The following is a 13,439-nucleotide window of genomic DNA, read 5'->3' as shown; positions in this document are numbered from 1 at the left end:
GTCACGCTGCGAATAAGCACACATGGGGATGCCAAAGGTAAAATATATAGAAATACAATAAGGTACACCACAAATACGAATAACAAGATGTCAGGTCTATGAACGCTCCCCACGTAACCGCCGTGCAAGAGCCAGATCCTTGGGTTGAATAGTAACACGCTTGGCGTGGATAGCAGCCAAGTTGGTGTCCTCGAACAATGAGACAAGGTATGCTTCAGCAGCTTCTTGAAGAGCCATCACAGCCGATGATTGGAAGCGCAGGTCAGTCTGGCAAAAGCGATCAGACACGAATGCAGTTAAAATACGACATAACTAACCTTGAAATCCTGTGCGATTTCACGAACAAGTCGTTGGAAGGGGAGCTTGCGGATGAGCAGCTCTGTTGATTTCTGGTACCGACGGATCTCACGAAGAGCGACGGTACCGGGACGGAAACGATGGGGCTTCTTGACACCACCAGTGCTCTAAATAATTGTGAGAAGACTCCAAATGGTTGAAAGATTGTACACACTGCTTGTGCAGTCTTGCGGGCAGCAGACTTGGCGGCCAATTGCTTACGAGGGGCTTTGCCTGGTAGCTAATGAGCTCTTGTCCAATGCTGTAGACCCAAAGTGTGACTTACCACCAGTAGACTTGCGAGCGGTTTGCTTAGTGCGAGCCATTGTTTAATGAGAAAGGATAATTGGACAAAGAATTGATATGTGGATGTTGGTATGGGAAAGGGCATATGTCTCTGCCGTGGCCTATATACAGACGCGTCGCGTCACATCACGTGTTCCAATCAACATTCCAGATGTAGTAATTCAACACAGCCACGCGCCTCGGTATATAACAGTTCGCAGTTGATTGTGGTGCTCCTGTATCTTCCGCGTCACAGCACCAGTAAACTCACACTTCACAACACTTCACTTTCAACTCAATACAATGTCTGGCCGTGGAAAGGGTGGCAAGGTGAGCCCCAGAGTCGGTGTTTTTTTGGTTCCACTCTGACATCTTGAAGGGTCTCGGAAAGGGCGGTGCCAAGCGTCATCGCAAGATTCTTCGTGACAACATTCAGGGTGAGTCATTTGGCTATCATTGCTCTTGTCTTTTTTGTTTAATCCTGTGTGCCTAGGTATAACAAAGCCTGCTATCCGTCGTCTCGCCCGTCGTGGTGGTGTCAAGCGTATCTCTGGTCTTATCTACGAGGAGACCCGTGGTGTCCTTAAGATCTTCCTTGAAAACGTGTGTGCATGTACTCGTTGAACTCAAGTATTCATACTGATGGTTTGTTGTAGGTCATCCGTGACTCGGTAACATACACTGAGCATGCAAAGCGGAAAACTGTCACTGCCCTTGATGTTGTTTACGCTCTGAAGCGCTCAGGGCGGACTCTGTACGGTTTCGGGGCATAGAGGCTTGAGGACTTCATCGCAGCTTGTTGTATTGTATATGTATCATTATAATCATTTCCTTATCTTATGGATCCGAGGTGGAAGGCGTTTGAAACTTAGTGGAATGCAACGCACTTCAAACATCGTTTCCGAACACGCAAGCCTTTTGATATAGTACTTGCAAAATACGGAGCTATGCCACTTCGGTTTTTGACGCAACACGTCCATGAAATACCAAGTCACTCCGCAAATTGGTAAACTGGGCGTACGGTGGTGTTTGAACTCCACCTTTTCATGCATGCCCGCACATCTCCCAGGGTCAACGGGCAAAGGCGGTATGGGACAGTGGATTGGGATGAGGGTGAGGCGAGCGATGTATCCTGTCTATCCAACCTGGCGCATCGCTGATGTTTGTTAATTCTAACAAGCATCAACTCCCGCGCTCGCTAGTACCCTTCTCCCTAGAGCATCCCTCAATCTCATCCTCCATCGATGCATCAACCACTGGCACGGAGCACAATGTGAAGTCAGTCAAGATCGAGCGGTGACTCACCGTATTGATACGTTCGACGCATGTACCCACTTTGGGGCCTCAAGCTCAAGCTTCACCTTCCATCTTTGCGCCCCCGTTGATCCTCGCCATCTCTTAACCCAAAGTGATACACAACACAAACTATCCGTCAGTCGTCCCCACTATCAGTGCTCTCCATGACTCGGCTGATGTGTAGACCCGTACGGCTGTGGTGGATGCTGACATGCGCCTTGTGATCTCTGTGACCTCCGTCCTCGGTTAGATCATCTAGATGCCGCCGTTGTGGAGGCACTCCTCCATTTCAGGACGTGTGTTTGGGGGTAAGAGGACAAGAGAGACGTGATGTTGTTCCTAGTGGTTGGATGCGTGTGGTAATGGCGAGAACCCATTGTCTCCATTATTTTGGTATCTTTGGGAAGACACCCTTCGAATGTTTGAGCTATGCAGAAGTTGACTCAAAGAGACTACTAGCAATGCGCTTATTTCTTCGTCAAAACCTAACGCGATCACGACTGTGCTATTGAGCTTGAAGTATATCTTCAGCATCCCCATACCGAACGGCCCAAGGGCTGGGCTTCAATAAGGCCTCGTTGCAATATTGCTACAACAGAGCTGTGCTCGAAGAGAAGCGCCCCTCCGTGATAGAATTGGTGACGAATTTCAAGTTTGAGACGCCAGAAGGGAGAACTTCGCCTGCATGGTGCACAAACAGGTCTTGGGAGTCGGAGGGTGTAACGCTCGTCAAAAGCCATCGTCGTATATCGACGATGGCAACCAATATATCTCTCTAGTTACCTTTCTCCTGACTCATCCTACTTTTCCTTCTATCGCATTCCTTAGTATTCCTAGCTCTACAGTATTTAAGACCTTAGTTTACATACTAGTAGGGCAGTTGATCTTTTACCCCCTCCGAATACACTTTAGTTCGGACAGTCATTCCGTTCGAAGCCTAAGTTTATTCAAACAACTATCGACTCTATCGTGTTACACTTTCTAAGTGTTACATATTTTTGACTGCCTTCAAATTCTAAATCCTATTCTACTACGGCCGCCGTCAACGAGGACTGATCACCCTCGCACAACGACGACCTCTCTACCTCTCTATACACCCTAGAAAAAAAATAATTCCTCGACGATGTCGAAAGAAAACGTACCTGGTACCTTCCCGTTGAGCTCCCCTGACCCTACGGGTAAAACGAGCGTCGACACAGGCACACTCGACCTGGGTGTCGACAGTGCATGGACTCGCGGTAACGAGGTCACCGCTGGAGTTGAGCGATCGCTCAGTCAGAGGGCCGAACCCCCGACTAGCGATCAGTTATCTTCAGACTCGTGGTTGGGTGCTCTGGGAGCCCCTTCCAAGTTGAGTCTATCAGCCCCCGGCATCTCTGATGATGGTGAGGGTTCTGCTCCTATGAGTATTAGCCCTATCCTTGGGAGTGTAGTTGGACTACATACCTCGCGCATAGTGGTTGGCGAGATCAATAAAATTGACGCCACGTCGACTGACGAAGAAATTAATACCATGCCATCAGCGCATATGAGCTGGTTTGACTTACCTGACGACGACGAACTCGGCGAGGTCCCCGAGTTCCCAGTATTGTATCCATCAGTCCGTGCCCTTGAGTCCACGCCTCAAATCATCGAGGAGTTACTTGTAACGTCTGATAAGCTTGAACGAAAGTTAGGAAACGAGAAGACTCACCGGGACGAAAGGACTGAGCAGTGGGCCACCGAAGCAACTCGTCAAAGAGTCCCAAAGGAGACCCGTGGCCTAGGCAACGTACCGATCGAAGAGCAACTCCTTGTGGATAGCCTAAAGGATAAAATCAGGCAATTAGAGAACCTTGTTCTCGAAAGCAGGTTACGAGAAGAAAGATCTCACCGGCAGATATTAGAGACTTGCTGAGTCCCAACTATTTTTGATAAAAGACCATCAGTAAGACTCCAAACTGAAGCAACTGAAACTCACGTGAAAATGGACCCTTCCCCACCTATCAGGCCTAAATCACTCGAAAGCACTCGGTTCCAACGAGCTTCCTCCATTCTCCCGGACGGAAGCTCAGTCAAACGTGCCATGGTAGGAATGCAACCCAGAGACCCAGAACCGAACGATACGCCAGCAGAGTCATCAAGCGATGACCCCTCATCCACCGAAACGGACGATGAGATTAAGCAAAAGAAAAAGAAAGGAAAGACTCACAAGACTAAGACGAAGCAGACCGAAAATGACTTCGGTATTGATTTCTTGGCGTTAGAACCTGAGTCTGATCACGAGAGCGACTCACCAGAGGTCAAACAATCCAAAAGGCATGCCCGTCGTGAGTACAGGGCCAGACTGAACCTACTGAAATATCAGCAAAGCTTTATAAAGAATGAGCCACCTTTTACTTACAATGGTGAAGCAAACGCTACGACGTTTAAAAAGTGGGTCAGAGAAGTTCGGGAATGGAAGGATCGCGCAAGACTTACTACGAATCAGTCCCTACGCATGCTAGGCAAGTACCTAGGTGGACAGGCCTACAGGTTCTTTGAGCGTGATGTCCTAGACCTCCAGAAAGAATATTCCCTCACCGAGTTCTTTGAGCAACTCTTCGATTATATATTCCCCCCCGACTTCCGAATGCTACAAAGGCAGAAGTTCCTAGACTGTAAGCAGGATGGGAAGTTCTTAGTCAGAGACTACCTACGACGACTCCGAGACTTAGCAGACACAGCTGGGGACGTTGACGAACGAGAGATTGTTCGCCAATTCTGGACCCACTGTAAGCCCTATATTAAGGCTTCGTTAGTTGATAAAGGCTATGAGCCGAACTCAATCAGCCTCGAAACGTTAGAGAAGAAGGCTCTTCGCACCGAGCGTGCATTCCTAGAGAACTCTCGCGACCCTAACGTACTGCTAGCACTCAACCCCACAGCATCTGCAAGCATAGCCAGTCAGAACTCAAGGACAGAAGCGAGAACTGACAGGGACTCACGTTACAGACGGCCTGTTTGCCAAACTCGCACTACCTCACTCTCAGCTAACGCTGTCCACTCTCACCGAGTTGACAGTCGACAGAACCATCGTCCCCATCAGCAGAGTGCACCTAGACCACCCGCGAGCGGTCCTAAGAAGAGCGCTGACGCCATTAAACGACTGAGAGACAATGATCAGTGCTTTGAATGCGAACAGAAGGGTCACTTAGCCAAGGACTGCCCTCGACGTCACAAATTACCCTATAGGCCCAACTCCAAGGTCTCCTCTCTGCAAGTACACTCGGCTGGCGTGACAGAGGCTGACATACGATCAGCTGCCATAGAAGAAGGGGTGGCCAGCGGCCTGTACGGGATGGCCGTTAACGTTGATGATTCGAGCCCCCTGGAAGCCGCGAAGCACCTAGTCGTGACGTCACGAGCACTGGCCATACTTCGCTTGGGAGTCCTGTTCCCGACGGACGAACTCCACGATCCTCTATTCGACCCCTACAGTAAGTATAGATTCAGCATTTCGAATCACGGGGGTCCAAATACGTACCTCCTAAGTGACAAGCACAACTACGATGATTACATTGTCTACTATGAACAATTGTGCGACCCTGCATTTGACATAGTCGCGTGGTTAGTTGACCTGAAACTGCACAATTGCAGAGACCTGATACGTACCAGGTCATCGTTTCGACCCTCCTGGGGTTGTGACCCTTGTTCCCGCGCTGAACAAGTAATTAGCACCTCCGTCAATAATGGTGATGTCTCATCGAGTGACGAACTCGACTCGTCCGACTGGAGTGAGGACGGCACCCTGTGCGGGTGCATCCGCTATGAAGTTGAGTCAAGTGATGAGTACGTGTGGGACACGGATGACGACGGGTCAGAATGGGAGACAACTAATGATGACACTGAGAACGATGACGTCCCATTCCTTCTCGATTGTGAGACCTCTGACGAAGAAGAGATTGAGGGCATCACACCCGGACAAGAAGAGATTGAGGACATAACTGGTGTCGACCTCCCTGTAATTGTCAATGAGTTATTCTGCGCTACCCAGTCAAAGCAGGCAGAATTACCTGACATCCGCTACTTGCAGAGGTTAGCGGCTAAGCCTAAGGGATCCAATCGCATCCTCCCTAAATCGATCGTAGTGGTTGTCCATATTAACGGAAAACCTTGTCGAGCTCTCTTGGATTCAGGATCGCTGACAGACTTTATATCAAGTACCGTCGTGGATCAACTTAAGCTGAGGTACAACTTACTTGACAAGCCGATCCCTCTACAACTAGCAGTATTGGGATCTCGTAGCGTAGTGAAAGCTGATACTACCGTTGAGTTTAAGTATCAGGATGTATCGGGACAACGTACCTTCGACATCGCTAACCTAGAAGCATACGACGTAATCCTGGGCATGCCGTTCCTGTACCAGCATCAGGTATTATTAGGTTTCAATCCCCCAGAGATAAAGATTCGGAGTCTCGTACCTTTACCCATCCGAGGCGCGCAGACGCAGGTTCTAGAACTTAAAGTCTCTAGCCCCGAGGTCGACCTGATCGAGTCCTACCGGAAGGAACTGATCGACTACGCAAAAGATATCTGTAAAGAGGCGATCGAGACACCGTTGCCACCCATCAGAACAATAAATCACGTTATACCTCTCATTGACGAGAGACAAGCGTACACTTGGCGTCAGTCCAAATGCCCTGAAGCGATGCGCCCCTTATGGCGCACAAAGCACGACGACTATATTCGAACTGGCCGATGGGAGTTCCTGAGTGGCACGAACACTGTCCCTATGATAATGATGAAGAAGGCCACCAAAGATGGTTCTCTAAAACTACGTACCGTTTTGGACACTCGGCAGCGTAATAAGAACACTCGTAAGTTGGCCTCCCCGCTGCCCGACATTGAGTCCATATTGCGGAACGTAAGCGCAAAGCCTTACCGATCACTGTTAGACGGTAAAGACGCCTACGAACAAATCCGCGTCGTACCTGAGGATGTCCCTAAAACCCTATTCGCAACGCCTGATGGGACAATGATTAGTCACGTCATGCAAATAGGAGATTGTAATGCAGGTGCGACTTACCAGTCCCTCATGAATCACATCTTTGGCCCGTACCTGGGGATTTTCATGGATGTTTACCTGGATGATATCGTCATTTACTCTGACACTCCCGAGGAGCATGTCAAGCACGTAAAGGCCGTCGTAGACACCCTGCGCGAACACCACTTTTACCTTAGCGAGCATAAACTCCAATTCTTCAAGTCTGAGCTGACCATATTGGGACACGTTGTTGACGACGCTGGTATTCGCATGGACCCGCACAAAGTTGACAAGATTGTGAGCTGGAAGACCCCCACGTCCAAGGAACTACTAATGCAATTCATTGGGTCGGTTGGTTACCTGGCCGCTGGGTGTGAGGGTGTGCGAGTTGACATGCAACACTTATCTAAGGTAGCAGCGCAGACTACCAGATGGACCTGGAACCCGACGGATCAACGTGCCTTCGACTTGGTCAAGGCATGTGTCGAGACTCACCGTAACGTTTGTAGACGGGCACTAGACCTCCCGGCTGCACTGAATGGTACCGTTAGCGTGAACCTCACCACGGATGCGTCGCTAACTGGCGCCAGCGGCGTGCTGTCGCAAGGGAATGACATGAAGACCGCAGATATTATTGCGTTCTGGTCCGGCAAGTTCAATTCGGCCCAACAGAACTATCCTGTGCATGAGCAGGAATTGTTAGCTATCGTTGAATCACTTAAACGATTTAGGCACTTACTTATCGGCCTAAACTTTCGCATTTTTACCGACCATAAGGGACTTGAGTGGATCTCCACCCAGAATAAGTTGTCACCTAGGCAAGCCCGCTGGTTAGAAGCACTGAGCGAATTCGACTTTGAGATAATATATGTACCGGGAGAGGATAACACCCTGGCTGACGCCCTCTCTCATATGTACAGCAACGAACCCCCAGGTACTGTGAGGTCCGCAAGTGAGTATGTTAGCGTTGAGGAAGAAGACTCCCCACGTACTCTGCTGCTAAACTTCGTATCCTCACCGGTTTACACCGGTACACCATTGTTCCTCGGCGCAACAGAAGCCCGGCGCTCAGCCCGTATCGCTCAGAAGCGAGTCCTGCACGACGACCTGGGATCCAGCTCGGCAGGCCGCATCTTAGTGCAGGAGGGCGAGTCAGACAACGACAAAACTCCTAATGAAGTCGTCAGTAGCGTGGACCCAGAGGACGTCGTAACTGACTCACCGGCGTACCCGTACGCATATTATCCCTCTGCTCCAACTCGCCCGGACCCCGCAGAAAGCGTAACCGCCAATGAAGGCAGAAACTCCCACCGCAGCACCGTAGCGCCATTGGGTGCTGCATCTAAGGGGAAAGCAAAAGAGTTAGCAGCGCCAGTACCGAAGGAGGACTCACCCATAATCAGGAAAGTGACTTTGAAGTTGGGTAGTCCCCCTCCTAAGTCACTGGAGGGCGGGATGGTACAAGGAAACCTAATGAAAAGCAAAGAGTCAGCCGGGACCAAAACAAACAAACACCCACAAGGCCATGTGACGAGAAACGTCATAGTCGAGACCGCACGGCAGACTCCGGAATTAAACGTCGAGATTCAGACGAATGACATCATAGTCGAGACCGAACGGCAGACTCCGGAATTAAGTGTCGAAACTCAGACAGGCGTAAGCAAACAAGGACAAGCGTTACCTGACAAAGCTACCCAAACAGTTGATGACTTACTTGACTCTCCCCCACGTCTGACGGACGTGATAACCCTTGGCGAACCCCTACTCGACATACATGAGTCCGTTGTGAATCAGTACCACAATGATAAGTTCTTTGGTAGGATCTTGGGGTCCCCCGGAACCTTTAAGAACTTCGAAGTAAGCAATGGGCGCATCTACCTTAGAAGCTCACACAAAAGGATACTTTGCATCCCAGATGTACTTGTTGGCGGGCGCCGAATGCGCGAAATAATCATATCCCACGCCCACTCTATCCTGGCGCACCTAGGGCCCTCTAAAACGTTATTGTACCTACGAGAGAACGTATGGTGGAAATCGTTAGCGTCAGACGTCGAGGCTTTCTGTGAGTCGTGTCCAACGTGCCAAGTCTCCAAACCATCAAATCACCAGCCCTACGGTCAACTAGAGACCCTGGACGTCCCTACAAGACCCTGGCAGACTATTGGTATCGACTTTGTCAGGCTGCTGCCCGAATCGAGGACGCTGCATGGCGTCTTCGATATGATACTCGTTGCGATCGACCATCTGACCTCAATGGTCCATCTAGCCGCCACTAAACAGACTTACAGGGCGAAAGATGTCGCTGAAGTCATGTTTCATTTAGTGTATAAGTTACATGGTATGCCGTCCAACATTGTAAGCGACCGTGATACTCTATTCACCAGTACCTTCTGGCAGCGCCTGAACCAGCTTACCGGGGTGGAACTTCGCATGTCCACGTCATTTCACCCCCAGAGCGATGGAGCGACTGAAAGGGCCAACCGGACCATTACACAGATGCTGCGCTCGCAAATCTCCCCTCACCAAAAAGACTGGGCATCCAAACTCCCTGCCATCGAATTTGCCATCAATTCCGCTAGCTCGAGCTCAACCGGGTACCCACCGTTTGTCCTAAACTACGGCCGGCTCCCTCCCCCTTTAATCTGGAACTCCAACTCAGAGTTCCCTGGCGTTCGGTCATTCCTTCAAATGATGAAGGACGCCACGATGGCCGCTCATGACGCGGTGATCTCAGCCCGCGTCAAGAGCACCACCACGGCCAACAGGAAGAGAATAGAGGCCCCCTTCATTGAAGGGGACCTCGTCTACCTGTCAACGGCCAACCTGTCCCTTCCCAAAGGACGAGCCCGGAAGCTCTCGCCCAAGTACGTTGGCCCGTACAAGATTCTCAAAGACTACCGCAACAACTCTTACTTGCTAGACCTCCCCGCTGAACTCAAGCAACGCGGACTTCATCCCGCATTCCACGCTCATCTCCTACGCTTGCACGTACCTAACAATGATCGACGCTTCCCCGGTCGTCAACTGCAGCAAATTGCTGATATTGGCGTGTCTGAAGAATGGTCAGTCTCGCGCATCTCTGACCACCACGGGCAAGGGACTGACGCCTTATTCAAGGTAGAGTACACTACCGGAGACCATGTCTGGCTCCCATACCATGCTATTGCTCGCCTCGAGGCCACCGGGCAATACTTGGAGTCCCTTGGTGCACCTGGCATCAAGCACCTTCCTAAGAAGGTATCTCCCAGCTCGGCTGACATTACGTTCGCAACCGTTGGCACTTACAGCGAGGCGTGTAATATAGTTTTTTCCTCGGTAGACTCACTACTCGAAAAATTAGCCGAGTCCTCTCGCCCCCCTACTTATTTAAGCCCCGGTGGTTGCCCTTCGTCCCCCAGCCTCCGTACTTCTATCCCCTCCTCTATGTCGTCCCACCCCATTGAGATCCCTCTGGTCGACGCTATGAACGTTGACGTCCCTACCCCCGTCGAGATTAGGGACCCCTACCCTTCTCATTCACACTCTGGACGAGGCCGCCGTTCCAGCCGGCGCCGTGATTGGTATAAGGAACGAGGTGGTCCTTACCAGCACGAAGCTCGGACGCAGAACGCTGACGCAATGAGTGCATTCACTAGCTTCTTCAGAGCTGAAGCTGAAGCAAGTAAGCCTTCCCAGACCTTGCGTCGGCGAACGTTTCCTGACCGACGGGCCCCTCCTCGCAAAGAGGAATTAGCAACCCAAAAAGAAGCCCACGCCTTCCGTCAGCAAGTTCGAGCTGAACACCATTCTGAATCCTCCCGGTACCACCAGCGTTCCCACCATTTAACGCTGGACAATCACCACGTACCCCATTCATCCAGTCGTAGCCGTGGGACTCGTGATCAACGAGCTGGTCCTCACCCCATGGGAAGACCTGCCCCACGCGCTCCTAACTAGTGATGTTCCGGCCCGGCTTAGGCTCAAAGCCCCGGCTTAGGCTTGGCTTCGAAGGGCTTAGGCTCACAAAAATTCAGAGCCTAGGCCGTGAGCCCAAGCCAGCCCAAAGCCGGGGCTTGGGCCCAGCCAGGCCGCGGCTTGGGGGAGCCAACGGACAGAGCAGCTTTGCGAAGCCAACGGACAGATCAAGCATTAGTGGTAGTCTAATTACAATGTGTCTAAATGTCCGTCTCAACATCTGACACGTCCTCAGCATCATCACCCAAAAGTAAAACGTCCCAACCTTCTTCTTCATCCACAGCGTCACCAGTCTCTGCTCCCGCTTCCGCTTCTTCGTCATTGTCGTCCAGGTACTCCAACTCGATGAGAGACGATGGTTCGGGCTCCCGGAACAGAAGATCGTGTCGTAGCGCACATTTAACACACTGGAGTGCTTCGACGATGTCAGCCTTGAGCCGGTTGCGCCGTTTCGTGATGGTGATGCCGCCTTGTGAGAACGCCCGCTCGCTCGAGACCGACGATGACATGATTGATAGATAGTCCCGCGCAAGTGAAGCCCAAACAGGGTACCTCTGCGCATTGATCTGAAGCAAAGATTATCATTAGCGCGAAATTTCTGAGTAATAAAAAATATACATACACCCCACCATTGAATGGTGGACAAGCCAGATGGTGGAGCCGCTTCAACTGTCTCAAGGTAGGCCAAAAACTCAGCCCTCCATGGTCTTGTTGGGTCACCGATTGAGGTAGGTGCTGGGTTGGTTGACGAATCATCCTCAGAGTCACTGAGGACTTCGCGAATTAGCTTCTTGAGACTGCCAGCTCTGCCTAGCTTAGTTGCGTTCTGTGAGGTCGATGATGTCACTCGGTTCAACTCGAGATAACGAGCTTTAAACTAATAGTAGCACATTTAGATTAACTTGATACCGACCAAAAAAAAAAGACTCACCACTGTCTCTGCAGTAGAAAGCACGCTGTCGTGCAGATCCTCTGGCCAATGCTTCTTGAAATAGGCCATTTTCCCTGTGGGGTCAAGTACTGAAGTGTGATTGTCAGACTCAGTCGTTCACGAAAAAGTCTTCAGGGTGCACCCTTTTGTGGGTGTCGACAGCAGATGACGATGGTGGTATGGGAGAGGTGGATGGAGATTCTGTGGTTTCGGGGGACAAACGTTCAGCAGCGCGCTTAGCAGCCTCTGCAGCGTGGAACTCGTTGATCGCCTTGGTTTGGGATGGCAACGCTGCCTTCTCGGCATGCTGAAGGAGGGCGGCTGTTGGCTTTGTTTTGCGCACAGGACGTGCAACACGGTGCTCGGCATCTGTGCTTGTCATGGGTGGGTAGTAAGTAGGGATGTTAGAGGAACATGTACCGACATGAATCAATTGAAAGATATTGGGTGCGCCGTCACACTTGCGAAGGTGAAGCAAAAAAGGCTTCAGATTTACGAAAAATATTGATCTGTGAAACTGAGATCTGGTTTTCCGACAGCGGAGTGAGTTATGTCGAGCTCGCGAAGCAGAGGACATGGCGCTGGCACTCACCGTGACTTTTCCGTAGCAACAGACAAGAGATAAGGCGTTGAAATTGCTGGATATGTTGGCCAATGCAGGCTTTTTGACTGCAACATGTGGACCATCCGAGTCGAAGCTGATAGAGTTGATGGAAGTCAAAGAAAGACAAAAATAGAGTCGGGAAACGTACCTCCGGCAAGGCTTCTATGGCAGTGCCACTAAACATGCCAAAGCCACGGCTCAGGCCGGCGGCTCAGGCTTCTCGAAATCCAAGCCCAGGCCCAAGCCTTCCTCAGGCCGTGACGTAGGCCTGGGCTGGGCCCGGCCTATTTGGGCCCGGCTTGGGCCGGCCCAGGGCCTCAAGCCGGGCCGTGCACATCACTACTCCTAACCCTTTCGCCAATCAGGCACCCCCTCCTCCTAAGGTCCAAGCGCCTGCCATGACAGCTGCACAGCTGATCGCTGCTGTTGTTGAAGATGATGCGCGCAACCCAACCGTGGTACTACCCCCTCCGTTGGCGCCAGTCCCTGACCCTGGACCAGACGTCTCTGAAATCGTTGACGCGGCTGAGCGCCTAGACCTCGAGAGGGCATCGAGAGTATCTGAGTTCTCCGATACCGAGTTCTTCGGTAAGCTCGTGATCCTCGCCTTTCTCTTGTCACACGTAATCTTAATCGGTATACTGGTAGACACGTACTCTGCCATGTGAACCCCTCTGAAACGGACTCACATCACCTGAAGAAACAGGTCCCTCGTTGAAGTGACCTGGAGGGCGTATGTAACGCTCGTCAAAAGCCATCGTCGTATATCGACGATGGCAACCAATATATCTCTCTAGTTACCTTTCTCCTGACTCATCCTACTTTTCCTTCTATCGCATTCCTTAGTATTCCTAGCTCTACAGTATTTAAGACCTTAGTTTACATACTAGTAGGGCAGTTGATCTTTTACCCCCTCCGAATACACTTTAGTTCGGACAGTCATTCCGTTCGAAGCCTAAGTTTATTCAAACAACTATCGACTCTATCGTGTTACACTTTCTAAGTGTTACAGAGGGATAAGACGCGGC

The 13,439-nt window shown here is 50.9% G+C and overlaps 4 protein-coding genes across 4 annotated transcripts; 2 read left to right on the top strand and 2 right to left on the bottom strand.

Annotated features, from left to right (window-relative positions):
- Positions 1–96: 96 nt before the first annotated feature.
- HD556DRAFT_1432328 (histone-fold-containing protein) lies at positions 97–662 on the bottom strand (the record flags this gene model as incomplete). Its single annotated transcript, XM_041305110.1, has 4 exons — positions 97–267; positions 318–464; positions 512–570; positions 623–662. 4 exons carry the CDS (start codon positions 660–662, stop codon positions 97–99), a joined length of 417 nt encoding a protein of 138 aa, XP_041159573.1.
- Positions 663–924: 262 nt separating this feature from the next.
- On the top strand, positions 925–1,394 carry HD556DRAFT_1443839 (histone-fold-containing protein; the record flags this gene model as incomplete). Its single annotated transcript, XM_041306691.1, has 4 exons — positions 925–951; positions 1,001–1,058; positions 1,115–1,224; positions 1,278–1,394. The coding sequence occupies 4 exons, from the start codon at positions 925–927 to the stop codon at positions 1,392–1,394; spliced, it is 312 nt and encodes a 103-aa protein (XP_041159572.1).
- A 1,646-nt stretch (positions 1,395–3,040) lies between these two features.
- HD556DRAFT_1308813 (uncharacterized protein) lies at positions 3,041–3,814 on the top strand (the record flags this gene model as incomplete). Its single annotated transcript, XM_041300198.1, has 1 exon — positions 3,041–3,814. The coding sequence occupies one exon, from the start codon at positions 3,041–3,043 to the stop codon at positions 3,812–3,814; it is 774 nt and encodes a 257-aa protein (XP_041159571.1).
- Positions 3,815–11,928: 8,114 nt separating this feature from the next.
- HD556DRAFT_1527610 (uncharacterized protein) lies at positions 11,929–12,412 on the bottom strand (the record flags this gene model as incomplete). The annotated part of the gene is made up of 3 exons (XM_041309351.1): positions 11,929–12,176; positions 12,228–12,331; positions 12,400–12,412. Coding segments are annotated over 3 exons (365 nt in total), but the record flags the coding sequence as incomplete, so codon positions are not given.
- Positions 12,413–13,439: the final 1,027 nt, after the last annotated feature.

This window comes from Suillus plorans, assembly GCF_016647745.1.
Source record: "Suillus plorans strain S12 chromosome Unknown HD556scaffold_32, whole genome shotgun sequence".
NCBI classification, from domain to species: Eukaryota; Fungi; Basidiomycota; class Agaricomycetes; order Boletales; family Suillaceae; genus Suillus; species Suillus plorans.
The sequence above is the reverse complement of the archived record's forward strand: the minus strand, read 5'-3'. Positions and strand labels throughout refer to the sequence as shown.